This window comes from Sus scrofa, chromosome 2, assembly GCF_000003025.6.
Source record: "Sus scrofa isolate TJ Tabasco breed Duroc chromosome 2, Sscrofa11.1, whole genome shotgun sequence".
Classification (NCBI taxonomy): domain Eukaryota; kingdom Metazoa; phylum Chordata; class Mammalia; order Artiodactyla; family Suidae; genus Sus; species Sus scrofa.
Window position 1 is genome coordinate 134,752,080 of NC_010444.4, and position 22,556 is coordinate 134,774,635.

The 22,556-nt window shown below is 48.2% G+C and overlaps 1 protein-coding gene and 1 long non-coding RNA gene across 11 annotated transcripts in view; one reads left to right on the top strand and one right to left on the bottom strand.

Moving 5' to 3' along the window:
- The window catches only part of SLC22A5 (solute carrier family 22 member 5), a 186,835-nt gene that overhangs the window by 91,339 nt on the left and 72,940 nt on the right, over positions 1–22,556 (top strand). For 2 of the 10 annotated variants that reach the window (XM_021085430.1, XM_021085424.1), the window contains one exon: positions 12,559–13,200. The exons of 3 other annotated variants lie outside the window; for them this stretch is intronic. In XM_021085430.1, coding sequence (XP_020941089.1) covers positions 12,559–12,613 — 55 coding nt within the window. In that variant the 3' untranslated portion in view covers positions 12,614–13,200. Of the gene's footprint in view, positions 1–12,558; positions 13,201–22,556 lie in introns of those variants that run through there. 5 more of the 10 variants (XM_021085429.1, XM_021085425.1, XM_013995112.2 and 2 more) reach the window with 4 other exon arrangements.
- On the bottom strand, positions 8,976–9,637 carry LOC110259703. Its single transcript, XR_002342096.1, has 3 exons — positions 9,549–9,637; positions 9,334–9,399; positions 8,976–9,114 (listed from the first exon to the last, which is right to left on the bottom strand). It is a non-coding gene; the product is annotated as an uncharacterized LOC110259703 (long non-coding RNA).

Below are 22,556 nucleotides of genomic sequence, written 5' to 3' on the forward strand. Positions count from 1 at the left end.
TGTTCCTCCGTTTATCTGTGTTTGGGTATTTGGATTGTTTTTTTTTTTTTTTTTTTTTTTTTTTTGTCTTTTTGCCATTTCTTGAGCCGCTTCTGCGGCATATGGAGGTTCCCAGGCTAGGAGTCAAATCGGAGCTATAGCTGCTGGCCTACACCCCAGCCACAGTAACACCAGATCCTCAACCCGCTGAGCAAGGCCAGGGATCGAACCCACAACCTCATGGTTCCTAGTCGGATTCGTTAACCACTGAGCCATGATGGGAACTCCGGGTATTTGGATTGTTGTTGGTAGTTTGGGGTTTTTATGACTACTGCTGCTGTGAGCATTCATTGGTGTCTTAGAGCACATCTGCTTGCATTTCTTTTGGATCCACACTTGGACATGGAATTTCTGGGAAAGTACGGAAACCAGTATGTTCACTTTTGGTACTTTATGCAAAAGAATTTTCTAAAGTGAAAATCGTACCATTTATACTCCCTCCAGAGATGTATCAGAGTTCGGGTTGCTTCACATCTTTGCCAACAATTGGTATTTTCTGTCTTTTTCACGTTAGCCATTCTGGTGGGTGTGTGATGATCTCACAGTGTGGTTTTAATTTGCATTTCCGTGATGACTAATATAGTTGAGTACTTTTTCACATGTTTGTTAGCCATTAGATCCTCTCTTTGCAAAGTGCCTGTTGAAGTGTTTGGACATGAGTACTTTGAAGAAGTTTCTTAGGTGGCTCTAGTGTGCAGCCAAGGTTAAAAACCATTGAGTTAAACCACAGCTTACTATCTGCTCTTCTGAGTGTCGGTGTCCTGGCTTTGAGCTTAGAGGATTTTGATCTGAGAGAACATGATGGTCTTGGAGAAAGATAACCATCACCTGCCATGACAAGATGAGCCTACCAGGAAGAAGTGGGAGATTGGAACTGGAGTTTAGGCAGCTGAGAATCTTTGGGAGTGTGGCCTCCACTTCAGAAGGGTTCACAGAGGGGCTGTGGTGTCCACAGCTGCCACAGGCATTTCCTGACCACAAATACGACCCCTTGCTGGTCCCCCTGGAGTCCCAGACAATCATGTGGGAGAAGTAGAGGGGCCCTATGCCAGGTTCTTCTCAGTTTCCAGGCCAGCATGAATGGGACACAGCTTATGTGGCATTGTGTTCAGGCTGAAGATGGTGGAACATGTGTTCCAGGGAGCTGGGTGGAGCTGAGGGAGGCCTGCTTTTTTTTTTTTTTTTTTTTTTTAGGGCCATACCTGCAGCATCTGGAAGTTCCCAGGCTAGGGTCAAATCAGAGCTGCAGCTGCTGGCCTATACCACAGCCATACCAGATCTGAGCTGCATGCACGACCTCTACAGCATCTTGTGGCAGTGCCGGATTCTTAACCCACAGAATGAGCCTAGGAATCAAACCCGCATTCTCGTGAATACTAGTTGGGTTTTTAACCTGCTGAGCCACAATGGGAACTCCAGGGGAGGCCTGCTTTCTGTGGCCTCTCTCTTGGGTGAAAGAGCAGCCCATGGGGCTGTCCCATATGAGGCCAGGCCTGACCAGTTCTTGAGTTCTGTGTCTTTGCATAGAGGTCCTAGTTGTTTCTCACATCTGTAATGGTCTCCCCTCTTCTTTGCTCCCCATTTTGGTTTCTGCTTCAAGACCTTCCTTAACCAACTCACCCCTACTTGACCCCTTATTTTTCTGAGCTCCTGTAGCACTGAGAGCACACAGTGTGGTTCCTGATTCCACATTGCCTTCTATTAAGTCCCTGTTGCATCATCTGTGCTCATCTCGCCACTCCCCTCTGGACTGCAACCTCATCCCAGGGACTGCCTGCAGGTACTTCTTCATGCTCCCCTGCAGTGGGTTAAGTGGCATTTGGTAACTCAGTGACAACATCCTCCAAATTGAAAAGGAAGAGGCAGTAAAAATACAAACCACACAGAGTCCTTCCCTCAGACTAGAGCTGTGCAAGTATCAAGCAGTACTGCCCTGAGTGGGCTCCATGTTGGCACATTGGTAGGCAAGTTGGAGCACCGGCAGGGGGCGAGGGCTCTGGTGCCTGACTGGCTGTGCAGAAAGACCTCTCAGACAGAGGGGCTCCACACACCCTGGTGGAGTGCCCAGAGCTCACACCGTGTATGCTTTGAAAAGAGCAGAGTCCACCTTCTGCTGACTGAAGTCCTGCCAGCTGTGGGTGACGTGAGATGAGGGTTAAGAAGGCACATGGGCAAAGTTGACATTGTGGAGCCTTGTGAACACAGAGCCAGTTCTGGGCTCTTGATTGTACTGTGTCTCTTCGATTCAGGCCTATCTTTGAAATTGCTCTGGACCTAGAGCCTTTCATGTTTGATAATTCAAGTGCAGATGTTGAGGTTCCCTTGATTGGCTCGAATGGTAGTAGCCTAAACCAACCAGCAACCAGAATGCTGTCTAAAGCCTGAAAGAACAGGAAGAACACTCTCCCAGCATGTATGAGAGTTCCAGTTGTTTCATGTCCTTGTCAGTGCCTGGCATTTCCTGTCTTTTCATACTGGCCATCTGAGTCTCATTAAAGGAGAGACCCCTCTCCTCCCCTGGCCCTGCACCCCAGCCTCTCCCCTTTCTCCCAGTCCCTACCCAGCAGTCAAGCCCTGAAGTGTTCTCTCAAACCTGGGCTTCTCCACTGGCTCCTGTGGTGCAGTATTTGGCATGCTCCTTCTCCATCATCTGCATAATGCTTCCCTCCACCCTCTTCCCCATGGAGTACAGCCATGCTGTCTGCCTCTTGTGGCCAAGGTTCTAGAAGGTGACATCTCCTCTCTCCATCTCCTTCTCCTCACCTGCTCATTTTTTCAGTCAGTATTAATTTTATCCCTGTCTGTGGTGGGCATAGTAGGGTTCAAAAGTGAACAAGACCAGCTGGCCCTGCTCTCATGAAGCTTATAATTGAGTAGGGAAGACAGACATTAATCATTAGCAAGTACTTATGTAGGTGCTGCCACAACCCAACAGCACAAACTAATTCCAGAATTCTGCCCTTGTGTACCTGCAAACATCTGCTCCTCTTTCGGGGCTCAGCTCACATGCCACTCCATCTGTGTTGCCTTCCCAATGCTGCACCTGCAGACTGTGTGGCCCACTGGGCCTATAGCATTCTTGGGTATAACTGCTTCCCACAGAGGCTAAAATCCAAGAGCAGACACCAGACCATGCTCACCTTGGAGTCCCCTGCTTGGCACAGAGCCCAGCACATCAGAGGTGCTCAGTAGAGGAATGCAGGTCCCTGCCAAGACTTACCCAAAGTGTGTGAACATCTTCAGAGCCTGAGAATCCACTACTTTATTCTTGTTTTTTAATAGCCTTTTGTTTCTTTTATCATTATAAAAGTAATTTGGGTCATGTTACAACAGTGAATGTATTTAATAATACTGAACTGTACATTTATAAATGATTACAAATGTAAATTTTATGCTATGTGTATTTTACAATTTAAAAAACCCGTTATGCAAATATTAGGTACAGAAAAGGAGGAAACGGTCCATATTATTGAGAAATAAAGGACAAAGGATTTGATTCAGATAAAATTGGATTAAAAGGAAAGTAGTTTGGATTAGGGAAATGCAAGTCAAAATCACAATGAGATACCACTTCCCACCCTTTAGGATGGCTATTATTAAAAAAAAGAAAAGAGGAGTTCCCATCATGGTACAGCGGAAACAAATCCGTCTAAGAACCATGAGGTTGTGGGTTTGATCCCTGGCCTCACTCAGTGGGTCAAGGATCCGGCATTGCCATGAGCTGTGGTGTAGGTCGCAGACACGGCTCGGATCTAGTGTTGCTGTGGCTGTGGTGTAGGCCGGCATCAACAGCTCTGATTAGACCCCTAGCCTGGGAACCTCCATGTGCCACGGGTGTGGCCCTAAAAAGACAAAACAAAACAAAAAAAGACCCAAAATAAATAAATAAATAAAAACAAAACAAAAGAAAGAAAATAACAAATGTTGGTGAGGGTATGGAGAAATTAGAAGCCCTGTGCCCTGCTGAGAGAAATTCAAAATAGTACAGCCTGCAGTGGAAAAACAGTATGGCAGTTCCTCAAAAAATTAAAAATAAACTTACCATATAATCCAGCAGTTCCACTTCTGGCTATATACCCGAAAGAACTGAAAGTAGTGTCCTCAAAGAGATGTTTGTACACCCAGTTATTGTTAGCATTATTCACAATACCCAAATGTGGAAACAGTCCATGTGTGCTTTGATATGCGAATGGGTAAACAAAATGTGGTATATGAACACAATGGAATATTATTCAGCCTTAAAAAAGGAATGAAATCCTGCCATATGGAGGAAACTTGAAAAACGTTATGCTGGGAGTTTTCTTGTGGTGCATCGACTTAAGGAGCTGGCATTGTTACTGCAGGAGCTCAGGTCACTCCTGGGATGCATGTTCAATCCCTAGCTCAGGAATTTCAACATGCTTTAGGTGTGGTGAAGAAAAAAATAAATTTTAATTTTAATTTTAAAAAATTTAAAAATAAAAAAGGTGATGATTTGCTTTTAAAAAGAAAAGAAAAACATTATGCTAAGAAGTGAGATAAGCCAGACACCAAAGGGCAAATGTTGATACCACTTACATGAGGTACCTAGAATGATCAGATTCACAGAGATAGAAAGGAAAATGGTGGTTGCCACCACTGGTAGTAGGAGAGAATGAGGAATTAGTTGGATGAGTTTGGAGTTTGTATTGAGGATGATAAAATTCTGGAGCTGATTGGTAGTGATGGCTGCACCACAATGTAAATGCACTTAATGACATTGAAATGCACACTAAAAATGCTTACAATGGTAAGTTTTATGTCTATTTTACCATTATAAAAAAAGTAATTTGGGTATGTTATGGACATTTTAGAAACTATTGATAAGCACAAGGGGGGGGGAATTCAAATCATTCATAATCTTACCAGCTAGAGAAAGTCCCTGTTAAAATTTCAGCATTTATCTTTCCATACCTTTCTTGTTGTTTATCTTTCTCTCAAAAAAAAAGCATGTGTGGAAGTTCCTCCTGCCATTTTGCAGTGGGTTAAGAATCCGATTGCAGTGACTTGGGTCGCCCAGCCGAGGGCACTGGGTTAAAGGATCCAGCGTACGTTGAAGCTGCAGCTTGCATTCAGACGCTGGCCTGAGAACTTTCATATGCTGTGGGTGTGGCCATTAAAAAAAAAAAATCAGGACTTCCGGTTGTGGCTCAGTGGTAATGCCTCGTATCCATGAGGATGTAGGTTTGATCCCTGACTTCACTCATTGGGTTAAGGATCCGGCATTGCCATGAGCTGTGGTGTAGGTCGCAGACGCAGTTTGGATCTGGCGTTGCTGAGGCTGTGGTGTAGGCTGGCACCTGCAGCTCTGATTTGACCCCTAGCCTGGAAACTTCCATATGCTGTGGGTGTGGCATTAAAATATATATATATATATATATATATCAGGACTTCCGGTTGTGGCTCAGTGGTAATGCCTCGTATCCATGAGGATGTAGGTTTGATCCCTGACTTCACTCATTGGGTTAAGGATCCGGCGTTGCCATGAACTGTGGTGTAGGTTGCAGACGCAGTTTGGATCTGGCGTTGCTGAGGCTGTGGTATAGGCTGGCACTTGCAGCTCTGATTTGACCCCTAGCCTGGAAACTTCCATATGCTGTGGGTGTGACCCTAAAAAGAAAAAAAAAATCGTGTGTGTGCTTGTGTGTGTGTGTGTGTGTGCTTGTGTGTGTGTATCTATCTGTCTTTGGAAGCCACAGTGGATCTAAGAAAGTCTCCTCCTCGCATGTGTCTCGACTGTTCCACTGATACTTCGTCCTCCCTTCCAGCCATCCGAAACAACCCTGTTCTGGACATCAGTCCTTCAAACAGTTTCTCATACCTGATTTCACTGCCCTGCACCTCTAGGGTTACATTTCTCTGAAAATGCCCATTTCTTCTGTGTCTGAAAATATAGTACAGAGAGGGCCCAGTAGCATGTCGGAAGGGGTTGGAGAGAACAGTGAGTGCCTTTTCTACCTTCTCAGAGAGTGCCCTTCTTTGCTCTGTCCACCTGAGCATGTCCGCTGTCTTGGATGATGCAGTTGTTTTAGTTCCTGCCAAACTCGCGACAACTAAACCCTAAGTCTTTTGGTCCAGGCTGCATCTGGCCCAGGTCCCCTGCTGTGCCTTGGTGTTCTTGCTTTTTTGGACTTGGTGCTGGGCCTCTCATTATCCCTGTTGTCTAGCTCCTAGATCCAGCTTCTGCACCCAGTCAAGAGCCAGTGACCTCATGCCCCTGGGAGCACATCTGCCCTCTTCACTGTGAGGGAGCTTGGAGAGGAGTGAGGGCCCCACAGTCTAGCCCTCTTGGCCCTTGGGAGGACCAGCCACTTCCTCTCTTCCTCCCTTGAGAAGTGAGCCTCCTTCACCCCAGGCAGTACTAAGGGTGCCCTCCACCACATGGGCTCTGTGGGCTTCGGGGGCTGCCATCAGGCCTGGCCCCAGAGCCACACCACAGCTGTCACACCTTGCGGAGGTACCTATAGGCCCCTGCCTTTGGGCCCAGCCACAGCCTCCTTCCCTAGCTTTGTCACCTGATCCAGGAGCCAGGACATGTCCAGCTTCATTGGCAGTGAGAGGTGAAGCAAGAGGCCACAGCCAGTCAGGTGACTAAAGTTCATGTCTGTGCCCAACCTTCATTTGTTTCCAAATCCAGCCACAGACATGAGACCCTCTCTCTTGGCTTTGAGGCCTCCATGGAAGGGTTTATTTATGGTTTTAACCAGGACCTTTATAGCCCAGTCCTGAGAAGATTATCTTTTTATTACAACTTTGATTAATGATTGATCAAAAAGTGATACTAGAAACACTGAAGAACAAATTTGCCCTAGAGATTAGCAAAGGTCTACATCTGCCAGGCTTGGGGACCTGACCACCTGCTCTCTCCAGGGTTAAACCAGGACAAGGGTACATTGGAAGACCCAACCCACTTCCTCTCTCTATCTCTCTCTCTCTGTCTCTCTCTCTCTTACACACACACACAGGAAAAATACAGATGTAAATATCCTTAAATACTTTTGAAATTAGATAGGCTCTAAATTGCAAATGAGCAGGGACAGAGCAAAAGGACCCTAGGGGCTCTTAATAGAAATTTTCTTTTTTTTTTTGTTTCTATTAATACCTAATACAAATTTTAAGGGCCCAATTCTACTGCCTCAGAGGCTGGAGAGCCAGGAATCTGCATATTAACAACCTCCTCCCAAGTTTCAGCCAGTCCCCACCCTCTGTGAGCCCCAGGAAGCAGGGTACTGGCTGGAATGCTTTTTTCTTGCCCCTCATCCTCTGTAGTGCCCTGCGGCATGGGGAGTGGAGAGCTGGCAGAGCAGTTTGTAAATGGAAACTGGAAAATGAAACTAGAAATCACAGCCTCACAACCCAAAGAGTCGGGCTTTCTTTTCCACACAGAGAGTCCCTGAGGAAGAAAGTGGAGGAAGAGGGAAAAGCATGTTTAGCAAAGGCAGCAAGGTGGAGCTGTTTTTTTTTTTTAAGCACCCTGGCAGTTGGCACACAAATACAGGGTTGCCACAGCCGTCTTCAGGGCAGGAGGTGCCAGCAAAGATGCACAGTGCTGCACCAGCTTCCCCCAGCCTGGCCATCTACTGTCAGCCCTGGAGGGCTTCCTCTCCAGCAAAAGCTAATTTCACACTTTATGTTGAAAAACTATTTTCAGAGGTACTTTAGAAAGGGCCCTGATTCTCCACTAATCTGAAAATATTTAATTATTAAAATGTTTCTTAGAATAAGAACTATGTCTAGTCACTTATGATGGAGCATGATAATGGGAGAAAAAAGCATGTATACATGTATGTGTAACTGGGTCACCATACTGTACAGTAGGGAAAAAAATTGTATTGGGGAAATAACAAAAAATTTTTGAAAAAGAAAAAAATTTTAATGTTTCTTAGAATTGAACACTTCATGCCAGCATTTGGTACCAGCAGCTTCTTGCCCCACTGGGCCTCTCCCACGTGCACACGAAGAACTTTGATGAGCAATGGAGGTGCCTGAGTTTAGCCGAGGATCAGAGATCAAACGCCCGAGTCTGCCCTCCCTGCTGGTCTCCCACAGCACTCAAACCTGAGTTTGTGCTCACCCAGGCGCAAACACGGAAAAGCAGCTGGCCGCAAAGGCACTGCTTGAGGCAGTTTTGAGGCTACCACAGAGCAGCTTTCATGGAAGCAGATTTCCTGAAGGGCCTGGAATGCGGGGGAGAGAAGGGCTGTGGGATAGGGGCCAAGACTGTCCCTACCTGCAACTCTGCACCTTCCTGGCTGCCCCACCCCCAATGCCACACAGGCCTTTGATTAAGACCTTGAAGGTGGGTGCATCCTCTCATAGGACACCGGGTTTTCCAGCTATTTGTGTAGTTATTTGCCTCCCATCTTTGTCCCTTCCTGGAACAAAACTCTTCAGGTCCGTATTATTCACTGCTATATCCTTGATTCTTTGAATAGTGCCTGACACTTGATAGGGGCATGAAAAAGTATATGTTCCATGAGTGAGGCAGCCTGAAAGTGAAGGAGGCAGTGGACAGGTAGATGCCCCAGTGCTGCTATCCCCAGACTCCTGCCTGTGAAATGCTTTAACTGTCCCAGTGTGTATAGGTGAGGGCTTAGAGGGAGAGGAGGGGGTGTGGGGTGCTTCTGTGGCTCATCCTCCATGGCCCTAGTTCTGTCCCCCTTACCTGACAGATGGGCTCACATAGCCTTTCCCAACAGGCCGAGACACTTGGCTTCTTGGGCTACCCAGAAAAGAAAGGCCACCTTTAGCCCCTGGGTCAAAAGGAAACAAGCCAGGGTTGGGGGAGGTTGTCATAGTGATAAAAAGGTGCAGCAAGGTAAGGATCTGGCATTGTCACAGCTATGGCTCTGGTCACCACGGTGGTGTGGGTGTGACCTCTGGTGCAGCCAGAGCCAGAAAAAAAAAGGCGGGGGGAACATAAGAAGGATGCCAGTGGATGGTCTTCCGGGAGGAGATGGGAACATGGGGAGCAGCCTTAACATCAGGCCCCACACCTTTTATTCTTCTCAGCCTCACTTTCTCATCCATTAATGGGATTTGTTCTTGTGTATGTGCCTGGAAGAGAAGTATAACAGAAGATAAAAGGGTGGAATTTTAAATATTCCAGAGTAAAATTTCAGCTCTGCATTTATGGGCTATGTGACCTTGAGCCAATTACTGAGTCTCTCTTGCCTCATTTTTCTTTTCTGTCAGGTGGGAACAGTGATAGTGGATTCTATGAGTTAATTCCTGTTCCTGACACCTGCCAAGGGCTCAGTTGTCATTAGCTATTACCTTAGCAGGGCTTGTGAGGGTCCAACGAGATGGCAAATGTCAGCACAGTTCCCAGACCCGAAGGCACTGTACAAATATGAAGAAACAGTATTATTTTGGAAATATTGAAGGCACAGCTTCCCTCCCCCATTTGTCTGGGGTGGGGCAGCAGTTTTACTTATTTAATGTTAGCTTGAAGGTGTACCAAAGGAAGGTGAAAAACTGAAACCGCCAACCGTTTGAGCTGTAGGCTGCATTGAAACAGTGTGGCCGGTGCAGATGGTGAGGGCCTGGGCAGGCCCACTTCCTCCCTGCGTGCTACGGGTCTTCCTCATACCAGCCGCTTCCCAAGGCTGCAGGAAGTGGGGCCAGGAACACTTCAGGGTGTGTGCAGGCAGGCTTGGGCTGAAGGTCGGCAGCTGCTAGGGTGAGAGCAGAAGCCTTCCAGGTCCTTGGTGTGTTCTGGGTGTAGCTTCTGCCCTCTCCCTGCCCTGGCCTGCCCAGGATGGGTTCGTAGCAAACTCCCCACCGAGGCTCTTCTCTCTTGAGGTTGCAAGCCACTGCAGAGAGGGTGTCCAGCCCAAGTGGGGCAGGCTTGAGAGGAGAGTCGATTCTTTTCTCAAAGGAAATGCAGTTGTGGTTTTGAGACGTTCACTTCACATCTGTGGTTGGCGTTTCCCAGGGTTCTCAGAGGTGAATGCAGGGTCAGCCCAATATAGCCAAATAAGGTTCACCAGTGACCTTAGCAACAGCCTTCGCTGCCCATTGGCTGACACTGCTGCTGCCAGCCAATGCGGCCTCCTGCAGGCTAGCGCTGAAGCTGGGCTAAAGCTTCCACATGTGCAGGGATCCAGCTGCTGCCTGTCAGAAATCACTGCCCTTTGAAGCAGCACAGATAGGGAGAGAGCTTTGAGCAAAGGTGTCAAGGCGACAGGACTGCCTGGGTGCCCACGTTTCGGAGTCCACCTAGCCAGCCCTCCACTGACTGAGTCTTCACACAGCACCAGTCTGCTCCCTCGGCTGATGGCCTTGTCTCAGCTTGCCGAGATGAGATGTCCCCTCCCATGCCCATCCTGTCCTGGCGACCTTGGAACTCCATAGTTCCCATTCCTCATTCCTGCTCTTTCCTCCTTTGTTTCAAGCCCTCTGCTAAGCTCCCTCTACACATCCTCTCTTTTAACTCTCTTAGTAAACCTGTGAGTGAATTAGCCCCATTTTACAGATAAGGAAACTGAGTCTAAAGAAGTCAGGTAACTGGCCCTATGTTGCACCAGTATGTAGGGAAGCTGCAATTGGAACCCAGTTTTACAGGTTCAGCCCCCACACTGTTAACTGTTGTACTACATTGGCAGTCGGCCAATGTCTCTGTGCCTCAGTACCTTCACCTGTGACCTGGGATGATAATACCTACTTCAGAGGCTTGGGATGAGGAGGGTATGGAGTGACTGATGTGCAGGAATCCAGTGCAAAGTGGTGGCTTGTCCGGTGGCACAACTTGGCACCTGTAGGCTTTGGTGCCTCCTAGGCATGCATGCTCTGTGGGCAGCCTGCACATTCCTCTCCCACAGAGTGTACTGCTGAAATCTTGAGGTTTGTGGACAAGACTTCTCTGGGCCTTCCTAGGTGGTTTCCACTTCCTCATTCCTAGCCTCCTCCCACCCTCACTTAGCTGCATCACTGAAGTAGAGAGGCTGGAGAAGAGCGTGCTACTGGGAGGCCCCAGCCTCTGGGCACAGAGGGGACGGGATGGGCAGGCTGGAGGGGACGAGTTCAGAGGACTAAAGGTGGGCCAGTTAAACTGCAAGTGCAGGCATCCCTCATTTCCTCTGTCCCTCTAGCGAGTATCCGTATCCCGGATAATGTTCAGTTGTTAGAGCACTGCTTCCCTGAGGAACATTTTCAGAATGGAAAAGGACATAGGAGTTCCTGTCGTGGCTCACTGTTTAACGAATCCAACTAAGAACCATGAGGTTGCAGGTTCGATCCCTGGCCTTGCTCAGTGGGTTAAGGATCCAGCATTACCGTGAGCTGTGGTGTAGGTCACAGACGTGGCTCGGATCCCATGTTGCTGTGGCTCTGGCGTAGGCTTGGCAGCTACAGCTCTGATTAGACCCCTGGCCTGGGAACCTCCATGTGCCGCAGGTGCGGCCCTAGAAAAGGCAAAAAGACCAAAAAAAAAAAAAAAAAAAAAAAAAAAAATAGGGAGTTCCTGTCGTGGCACAGTGGTTAACGAATGAATCCGACTAGGAACCATGAGGTTGCGGGTTCAATCCCTGGCCTTGCTCAGTGGGTTAAGGATCCGGTGTTGCTGTGAGCTGTGGTGTAGGTTGCAGACGCGGCTCGGATCTCGCATTGCTGTGGCTGTGGTGTAGGCTGGTGGCTACAGCTCCGATTCAACCCCTAGCCTGGGAATCTCCATATGCCGTGGGAGCGGCCCAAGAAGTGGCAAAAAGACAAAAAAAAAAAAAAGAAAGAAAAGAAAAGAAAAGTACGTAAATGATCTGGTAAAGATGAAAATACATGTACCCTGTACCCCAGCAGGTCTACTCCTCAGAATCTGCTTTAACTGAACTCTAGCCCACAATAGTCACACATATTCACACGGCACCAGGAGTCCAAATGCCCATCAGTGCTAGAGAATGAAAATAAACTGTGAAATATTCCTGCAGTGAAAATGAATGAACTGTAGTGACCCATAATACTGTAATATTGGATCAGAATACTGTAATAATACTGTGACTCTCATCAACATAATGTTAAATGAAACTTCAAAAGAATACGTACAGTACAATTCCTCTCATAAAAAGTTTAACTGGCAAAACTGAACTGTATTGTTAAAGGATATATGTAGAGTAAGTAAAACTATAACAGAATTTAGAAGTTCTCTTGTGGTGCAGTGGGTTAAGGATCTGGCATTATCCATGCAGTGGCCTGGATTGATGCTGTGGCACAGGTTTGATCCCTGGCCCAGGAACTTCCACATGCAGTGAGCACAGCCAAAATAAATAAAGAATTTATTGTTACAAAAGTCAGTTTATTCATGACCACAGAGAAGGGTTAGAATTGTGATTAGCAGGGACATAGGTGTCTTTGAAGGTCTTGGCATTGTTTTATCTTTTGATCTGGTGGTGATCATACAGGTATTTACATTTTATACTTGTTAAACTGAACATATGCTTTGTGCATTTTTCTGCATAACTATTGCTTTGCAATAAAAAAATAAACGTGTACGTATGTCATTTCCAGCACTGAACAGTGCAGTGACTGGACAGGACAGCAGAATGAGCTTTATCCCACGTGAGCCTTTTTTTGGAACAGCACTCAGGAGTTCCACGCTGTTTGCCGAACCACAACTGTTGCTACAGATGATCAGCCTTGAAAGGAATGGAAAATCAAGGCTAATAGGCAATTTAGGATCGGAGGACATCCTCTGACCTATCATTACAGCCCAGGAAGATGAACCAGTGGTTGTGGACGGAGGCTGGAAGACACCATCGTCAGGACCTGGCTGGACCTGAGAGGATCTGAAGGGGCAGAAGGACACGTGCAAATACCTGGGACCCGCCCTGCTTGGCTCTCACAGAGTGTTGATTCAGCTGGAGTTTGCATCCCAGCATCCCCTCCTCAGGGCTGTGTGTATTTACTGATTACCTGCCATATGCCTGGCCCCTTCAGAATACAGGAAGAAAATGGCCTTCAGTGGTGGCTGAGACAGAGCCTTGTGGGGTGCACACCTGGGAGTCCAAGGCCGCAAGATGAGGCTTTCCTGACTCTGCCTCCTAGGGTGCTGATGTTTCTAAGCTGGCAAGCTTGTTTTATTCATCCCTGTTTCTCTAGCCTGGTATAGGCCATAGATGACAGTTAATAAATCTTTTGCATGTGAGCAAATGTGCAGAGTGTATGCTATAGAGAGTAAGGCCCCGTTGGATCCCAGAGAGGCAGCCTGCCAGGTGCCCTGCCTCTCTGGTCCATCTCCAGACATCCCAGCCCGCAAGAGCAGACTTCCTCAGGAGGTACCTAGGGCTCTGGTCCAGCGGCAGCCAATCAGGTACTGAAGACCATCCTTTTTTCTTCTCCAAGTTAAATATCACTGGTTTCCATGACTGTTTGTCCCATAGCCCTCAGTATTCGGATTACCCAGTCTGGAGAGACAATAAAAGTATCCACACATGGTCTAAAGAGGCAGAGCCATGGATGCAGATGGCAAATTTGGATTAGTATGCTTTGGCAGTCAGCATATTCAAGTTGTGGATGGTGATATCTGCTGTCTTGGCCTCTGACATGGTACTGGGTTGCTGCTGAGCATCTTTCTTTCTTTGGTGTGCTCATGGCCTTTATATAGACACTTTTTGGACATAAAACCCCAAGCTGTAGCCCTTGTTATCCAGTGTTATATTCCTCCTCAACTCTCCTGGAGACTCCCTGAGAGCTGGCTAAAGGTAGGCACTCCGTAGATATTAGCTGCTATTATTTACTTTATTGGTTTTTTAATTGAATGAACAATCATGAACTTATTGTCATTTATTGAGCATGTCCTATGTTTCAAGCACTGCTTGGTGTGGGAATATAGCAGTGAATAGAATAGGCCTGTTCTTGCCCCCCAGAACTTCCCAGACACTCCAGGAAGATGTGAACTCATTGCGACCCACACCACCTCCACCAGACAGTCATTGAGTGTTCTCTGGTGTGTTCAACTCAGAATAGATCCTGGAGTTCCCGTCGTGGTGCAGTGGTTAACGAATCCGACTAGGAACCATGAGGTTGCGGGTTCGATCCCTGCCCTTGCTCAGTGGATTGATGATCCGGCGTTGCCGTGAGCTGTGGTGTAGGTTGCAGACTCGGCTCGGATCCCGCATTGCTGTGGCTCTGGCGTAGGCCGGTGGCTAGAGCTCTGATTCAACCCCTAGCCTGGGAACCTCCATATGCCACGGGAGCGGCCCAAAGAAATAGCAAAAAAAAAAAAAAAGAATAGATCCTTCCTGCCCCCCATCGCTGGAATGTTGTTGTGTGAGAAAGACACCACTGTGGGAGTTGTTGTGTGAGAAAGACACCACTGTGGGAGTGAAAAAACACGGAACTTGGAATGAACTGTCGAGAGATCAAATCCTAGCTCTGCTACAGACCCACTGTATGACCACAGGTGAATTGACTTGTCCTCTCTGAGCCTCAGTTACCTTATAGCAAAACGGAGATTAACAATACAACCCTCTTGCCCAGAGGCAAGAGAGAATCACTACACTGGACAACTATGGGGCCGGGGTTGCTGTTCAAATATAAGTCTCTGCAGCAGCTGCTGGTGGCCTAGGATTAAATGAGACCACTTTTGCCATGTGACCTGAAGTTAATAGTCAATAAATGGTAGCTATTGTTATGTACAAGTTAGAGGGAAGCAGGGTTCACTGCCAGCCAGCTGGCTGCACAGGCTTTGTTCTTCAAGGAAGGGCAGGGCACTGAGAAGTAGACTGATGCAAGCAAATGCCAGGAGGCAGCAACTCCCAGGGCAGGTCTTGGAGAAGTGAAGCTGGTGAGGGAAGTGGCAAGGAATTATCTAGGAAAAGAGAAGCCACTGGAAGCTGGGTATGGAGCAGGGATGAATGAGACTGAGGAGAATACTTTAATTATCGAGGTGTGAGAATCCGAAAGAATATTGTGCCAGGCCAACAGAGGCCAGGGAGGGAAAGTAGTGAGTCTCCGAGGTCTCACAGCAAGGGCCAAGTTCAGGACTCCTGCCTGTGCAGAATCCAGCTCAAATGATTCCTCCAGCCCAGTTTGTGGTTCCACAAAAGGAAGTCCCTGGCACTTTTCATATATACCTATACATGTATAATTTTTCTAACTGTAAAAGTAGTTAGAGCATTATTGTTATAGAAATAAAAAGAAGAAAATAGTATCACCTATGGGCCTACCAACCAAAGATATCACCATTAGTATTCTGATGCATTTCTTCCAGTAGGTGTCCCACATATAAAATTATATATTCATTAGATTGTAATTGTATTGTGTACAGTTTCATGTCCCACCTTTTCTCTGTAAATTGAGAGTATTTTATGAGGGGGGGGACTTTTTTATGCAAAAGAATCTAGAGAAACTTTTTCTTAGGAAAAAAAATTGCGAAGCCCCAACCTGCAGTGGTTAGGAGGACATCCTGCGGGTTACAGGGTGGCTGTGTCTCACGTCCGGTATGAGCGCCGAGGCAGTGGCTCAGAGAAAGACAAGCCCTTCTCTACTGTCCTGGCGGGGCTGCAGCCTCCTGCCTGTCAACAAGGCAGAGTTGATGAATCTGCACTCACCCTTCCTTTCCTGACACAGGATGTGTGATCATCCACTCCAAACAGAAGCCTGTGGGGTTGTGATCATTATTTTACTGGTTAATAACAACAGCATCTCAGTCTGTGCAGCACAGCCTTTTCTCATGTGTTGTCTTACCCAAGATACACACCCCGCGAGGCAAGTAAGACAGAAGCTGTTATTACCCATTGTACAGATGAAGAAACAGTTGATAAGAGGTTTAGTGTCTTATTTGAGGCCATGCAACCAGTAAGTGACAGAGCAGGGATTTTATGAAGATCTTGCTGACATCCACTCTAATTATTTTTTTTTCCTCTAAACTTTTCTTTCTAGTTTTAGCTTTTCCTAAGCTAAACAGAATCCCTTTAGTGAGGTCAAAGATGAGAGCTGAGTATTATGGGCATGTGGAAAGGCCACGGTACGCCACCCTGGAGTCTTAGGGCAAGTCCTGCTGGCTCTGGCTGGGTGTGCTGGGTGGCCTGACCTCAGGGCAGCTCTTCCAGGGTAGCTCAGAGCTAGCATTATTGGAATTTTGGGTAGTGAGTTCAAGGAGGCAGCTGCTTCCAGCAGAGGCCCTCTTCTTCAGGCATCCTTCTTGACCCACCCAAGCTGTGAAGGTTCATTCCCCGCCCAGGGCTCCAGGGTCACTGTGCATCCCAGAACAGAACAGGGTCTTTACAGAGGGACTGTGGTTCTCTGTGAGACTGACTGTAACTAGTGGATTTTTATATCCCTCAGGTGGTTTCCCAGTATTGCTGCTGTAACAAATTACCATAAACTAAGTGGATTAAAACAACACAAATTTATTATCTTCTAGTTTTGTAGGTCAGAAGTCCCAAGTGGGTCTTAGTGAATTAGCAGGCCTGCATTCCTTTCTGGTGGCTGTAGTAGAGAATCTGTTTCCTTGCCCTTTCCAGGTTTTAGAGGCCACCTGCATTCCTTGTTTTTGGCTTCTTCTTCCATCTTCAAAACTAGCAACGGCTTCCACGTAACGCCATCTCTCTGGTTCTGACTCTTCTACCTCCTTCTTTGTGTAAGGGCCCTTGTGATTACATTAGACCTATCCAGAAAATCCAGAATAATCTTTCTGAGCTGATGAGCAACCTTAATTCTCTATTGCCGTGTAACATAACATAGTCACAGATTCCATGCTTTAGAATGTGGACATTTTTATTCTACCATGGACCACTATTCCACCTACTCTTCTGGGTTTTCCAAGGGCCACATTCTCAGGCATAGACAGCAGGACAAGCCAAAAAACAGAGTATGGCCACCATTGTTAGAGTTGTCCTTTGTGCCTGGGTCCCCTCCCAACTGCCCAGAGACCCTAGGGCTTCCAAGGACTGGGGCCAGAGCCTAGCCTCTGAGAACTAAAGAGCCTAGACCCTGAGAGCTAAAGGTAGCTCCAGTGCTGTGGGGACAGGCAGCCAAGTATTGGAGCCCTTCTACCTCTGTATCCCTGTCTGCCCCTGGCAGCCAGTTTTCCTGGCTCCTCTCCTCAATATGACTGCCGGTCTGTCTTTACTCATTCCCATCCCTGACCCTTTCCCTGGGCCTCAGGCTGGAACTTTGTAGGGGCCTGAGGGAGCAGGAGGCCCCCTGTGGAGCCTCTGTCCCTGGGATGCCTGCTGAGGTCCTGAGGAATCTAAGATCCAGCAGGAGGGCCTGTGCACAGTGCAAGGAAGAAGGGGCCAGACAAGGCCTGTGCCCAGGACTTTCTCAGTTTGCATGCTCAAAGTCCCATATCCCAGGAAACACCTCAGTCCCGAGCAAACTGGGCAGTTGGTCATCTTGCCTCCAAGGCCCTTTGTCCCTCCTAATCGACTCTAGATTACCTTGACAGCCTGGAAGTCCACCCTTTTGGACTCTCGGATGCCAAACTCTGCACTGTATCTGGGAGCAGAGAGACCTGGGGCCTGAGGAAGGGCCCCAGGCGAGTACCAGGAAAGTAGATTCCTGCTTGCAGTGCTCCTAGCAGAGGCATCACTCCTGGGACCATGCCTGGGTCTGCATGGGACAGAGCTCCTCAATACATGCACAGGGGAGTGAAAAATTGTGTTTGCACCCAGTCTCTAAACATTTAACAGCCTGATTGCTTCTGGGTGGTATAGTGCGGGTGGCTTTAATTAATGTTTCTATTTACTCATTTATATTTCTTACTCTATACAATTAAACATGTTCCTTTTTACTTGTGTACATTTTTAATAAAGTAATTAATGACTTAGCCAGAAGTCCTGCTGAGGGACATGGATGGGTTGTGCTGCATGTCATAGGACCCAGTGGCCCTTTTTCTGGGGCCTTTGGCTACTGGTTGATCGTGGCGCATTCTGCCCAAGGCTCTACTGCAGGGGCAGAGCTAGTTAGCACTCTGTGCCCTCTCTGCCATTTAGCCTGCTTCCTGCACCTCAGAGTCCATCCTGGCTTGTCCCCCAAGGAAGGACTCAGAGAATCAGGTGGACATTGGACAGAGCAGGTGAGCAGAGATAAACTGCAGGGCTTTGCCAACACAGAATTTTGCAGGAGGTGCTCTCATGCACAGATCCTGCCTGTGCAGGACCTCCTCCTGTGAGAATATGCAGATAAGCTGCTGGTCCCTTGAGAGCTTGCCATCTGGCCAGAGGGGGTTGGGCACATGGGGAATAGCAGGCAGGAAGGGGACTGGTGAGGTTTTCACCTAAGTGAGCTGTCAGATATGGGAGGGCCCCAAGGCCACACTGCATGTGTCTCAGTCCGGCCAGAAACCCAAATGGGTGTCCGCCCGAGTATCCCGAGGCAGGCCTCCCAAATGCGGACAGATGTTTTTCTGGGAGGAAGACTCTGGCTGCTTCCAGGTCATGACAGAAGTGTGGTGAGGACTGCTGTTCTGAGTCCTAGGTGGCTGGACACCCTTCAGGTCCTCCTCCTGCCACATCCCATTCCCATACACCTAGAAGCTCAGCCCTTACCCTGGCAAGCCCAGAAGGGACCCTGAGAAGGGAGCCCCGAGTTCCGCACAGAGGCAACCACCCTTCACCTCCGCGCCTCAATTCACCATCACCGTTGTGTGGGCAACATGAAAGGACTTCTTGACTTGTTCTGTTTTAAGGAAAGTAATTGCTTTTCTGGCCTAACAACTCCCCCCATCTCTATTCACCCCAGATCCCCAAACACCAACTCCATGTTCACGTAACCACACATATTCCTCTTTCCATGAAGTCAGCTTTCTCGGAGAAGCTTGTGCACAGTTCCCCCCACCCCCACCCCAGGACTCATGTGGCCTGAGCCACTTATTTTACTCCTGAACTGTGATCCCAAGTACAACTCTTCACTTGTCTGAGCAAAGGTGTGGCTGAATATTTTTAACTGCTGTGGAAGACCTCACTGCACCTGCCTTAATTCTAGGCAGATTCAGGATTGACAATGTGAGGCAGAAGTTGGTAGTAAACCAGATACCCCACATCCCCTGGCTGTTAAGGAAGAAGGGAGGGCAGAAACAGAAGAACCCAGGCCAATCTACGGCATAAGGATAGCAATGAAAGTGAGAGGCACCCAGGCTGGGGAGGCCTTCCCTGAAGGAAGCCTGCCAGTGTGGCTGAGAGCTCACCTGATGTAGGATAGCAAACAGCCAGCTCCCAGAGATGCTGGGTTTTCTCAGAGACCAAGAAGCCAGGATTAGACTCAGTACAGCCAGAGGGTGGCTCCAACCTTACGCCTGAGAGTTGGGAGGCACCTTTGGTCCTGACCTGTACAGTCACCCAGAGTCTAGATCTCTGAGGACCTCAAGACCCAACAAAGCGTCTAATTTAAAGCAGAACAAGAGAGATCCAGTTGCTTTGCTCAGGCAGAAATGCAGTTGAAAAGTCCTCTTTGATCCCTGAGATAAGACCTGGCAGGCCAGAGTCCCCTGGAGCTGGGAGCCAGTTCATAAACAGACTTGCGTGCTTCAGCTGCCCCCTGCACTGAGACCAAGTTACAGGCCTGTGTCCCACCCCCTGGGGGACACACCCTTCAAACTGCAAGTGGCCTCCAGGACATTTGTGGGGCATTGCTCCCCTTGAGGACCCTAGGACCTCTTTGGGACCCTAGGACCGTAGCCACAGAGCCACGTTGCCTGGAGTGGGGGCAGGGAACTGAGGGCACAGTGTCCAGAGCAGCTTTAGGGTTTGCTGCCTTCCCTCAGTGTCCCCAAATGCTTTCTTCCTTTGCTTTTTCCTTCTTCTTTTTTCTTTTATAAACCTTTGTGTTGAGAGCTGCTGACTCATAATAGATTACAACAAAGTAGCTACTCTGCTACCTGTGAAACCCTGACCCAGCAGCAGGTTGCCTACAAGTGGTTTAGCACCAGGTTCCGCAGGAGTATGCAGGGCCCAAATGCTTTTTTGGCTTGAGGTGCTAGCTGCCCCAGGCAAGCTCTTCCAAACTTCTTCCCGAGGCCTCAGTTTCCTCCTCTGTGGGCAGCCTGACATTGTGGAACCAGTCTCGGTTCTGGGCACAGACAGATGTGGGTTGGAATTCAGGCCTCATACTGATTAGCTGAATCATCCTGGGCAAGCACCTTATGCCAGTCGAGCTTTGGTTTCCGGATCTGTGAACAGGGGCTGTGGTATGGTGCCAGTGCCATGGTGCACACAGGGTAATTGGCACAGTGCCTGGTGCAGAGTGAGCACTTGACGCTACGCTGTCATTACACAGCTGGACAGTGAGGTCCTTTCCTGTTCCGCTCCTTTCTGAGTTCGTGGAGCTGGATCAGGGATGATACAATGGATAAATAGCTGTCTCTTCCCTTGTACTTAGTCCCCATGTCTTTGCTTCATTGCCTCCAATATTTCCCCAATTAAAATTAAACTCAGCATAGATTCCCTAGGCCTGCCTCACCCTTGAGCCTGCAGAAGTAGGGACTTCTTCTCAGCTCCCCAGCCCTAGGATTTCAGCAGAAATGGGTCTTGTGGGAACTCCCTAGAGCTAGGAAAACCAGGCAGCCAACAAGCTATGTCCTTGTGCTGACTTAGACTTGGCCTCACAAGGGAGCTCTGGCTGTCAAAGACACGTCTCACCCTGCCCAGTACTCTGACTCCTGGAAAAGGGAGTATATGAGATCTTTGATCTCCTTGCAAGCCCCTGTGACTGCTGGCACATGTGGGGAAAGGATAGTGCAGAGTTCGGATGAATTTCACACATCCTCAGGATGAGGGTTAGTTGTGCCCAGAGTAAGAAAGGGCATTACATCTGACAGACAAAAGCTTCCTGGGTGTTCCAACAGGGCTGCTGAGGAGTCCTGTACCCTAGTAATACAAGGATTTTTGGATATGTGCAAACTGTGTGAAAGAAGACCAAATGGTCCCAGAGGATGACAGCCTGGGCGTGACCCAGCCCCACCAGCCAGTGGGCATCACTCCCAGAGGAAAGGACTTCACCTCCAGCCAGGCCAGGACTCTTTCCAAGACTTTAGTTCTTTCTTTGGCAATCCCACCCAAGATTTTTAGAGATCTGAGAAAGCATTATCTTGCACACAGTGCACTGAGAGATGTTGAAAACCGATACAACCAAGAAGGGACGGTTTGCACCTGTCTTCCCTAAAGGTCTTCTGCCACAGTGAGCATGGCCATGAGCATGAGTATGGGCAACTGGCATATTAGCCTCTAGCTTTCTTGCTACTGGCAAGAGAGCTGACTGAAAAATAACCATCTAAAGTGACCCTTTTGGAGTGAGGCAAAGAAACTCCCTTTACTAACCGGAAATGCCCTTGAACCTCTATAGATTTAGCAGGAGCTCTGGCTAGTGGGGCTGAGCCCCACATTGCCAGTGTACCCCATTGAAAAGTGGTCCTTCCTGACAGTGGTATCATCACAATGCCAACAATGATCTTACAGTGAGCCGCTAGCTTCCTCAGCCAAGAGCTTCTACCATTAGTGCTTAAACTGAAATTCTTGGAAATGTGCCACGGAAGCATTGGCAGGTCCTTTGAATGAACTTAAATTAACTCATCCAAATTTGACACAGATTATGCCGATATTGCTCCATTTCCGACACTGGCTAATAAGTTTGTGTCAGCTGGCATCATCCATAGGTGAGCAGTTGGATTTTCTTCCTTCTCCTGTCAGGTGTGGGTTGAGGTCCACGGTGAGATGTACTAGGACAGCTTACCATCCTGCAAAGTCTGGCTCTATCCCACACTACTCTTCCAGGTCTCTTCCCTAGGACCCAACTCCCTTGTGATGGGAGGGGTAGAGTTTTGGGGTCCCCCCCTGGGCATTACAAGGAGTTGTTTAGGGTGCCTAGAGTAAGAGTTGGAGACCAGAACTCCATCTTGGTTCTGGAGATTGGGAGCTCACTGATGGAGTGCCTCTCCCACTTTGGTAACTTAGAAGTGATGAGCTTTGCATATTAGAACTTGAGAGATTTCTGTACCTGCCTGGGACTTCAACATATCTATTACCTTCTCTGTCAAGATTAGGTTGAAGGACAAGAAGAAAGGTCAGAAGCAGTCCCTGCTGTTCGGTCTGGGTTGCATCCCTTCCCTCCCATCCCTACCTGGCCACACCACTCCCAGCCATCCTTAGCTAGAAAAGCCACCCACTAGAAGACCTTCTCAAGCCCCATTAGAAGCTATAAGAAGCTAGCCTCCCCAGTCTTGTTTTCCTCAATAAGGGCTGTACCCTTCTCTCTCCCCTTCTGCCCCTAGGTGATGCTAACTAACTCTTGAAAAGTCCAGGTGGATCTTCTGATGGGCAGGGCTTAAGATTGGAGGCTACCCAGGCATCCACAAGCAGAATGTCCACCCAGCAGGAGGCCATCTACCATTCACACGGCACTTCCAGACCAGGGAACACTATTTCCTGAACTTGGCAGAGAATGTCTGACTAAACTTTGCCCATTTTCCAGTTTTTTCATTATTTTCCTGCTCATCTTTCCTTCTCCCACACTCCTTACAGGTAGCTGGGCCTGAAGGCGGGTGGGTGTCAAAGTCAAAGTCAAAG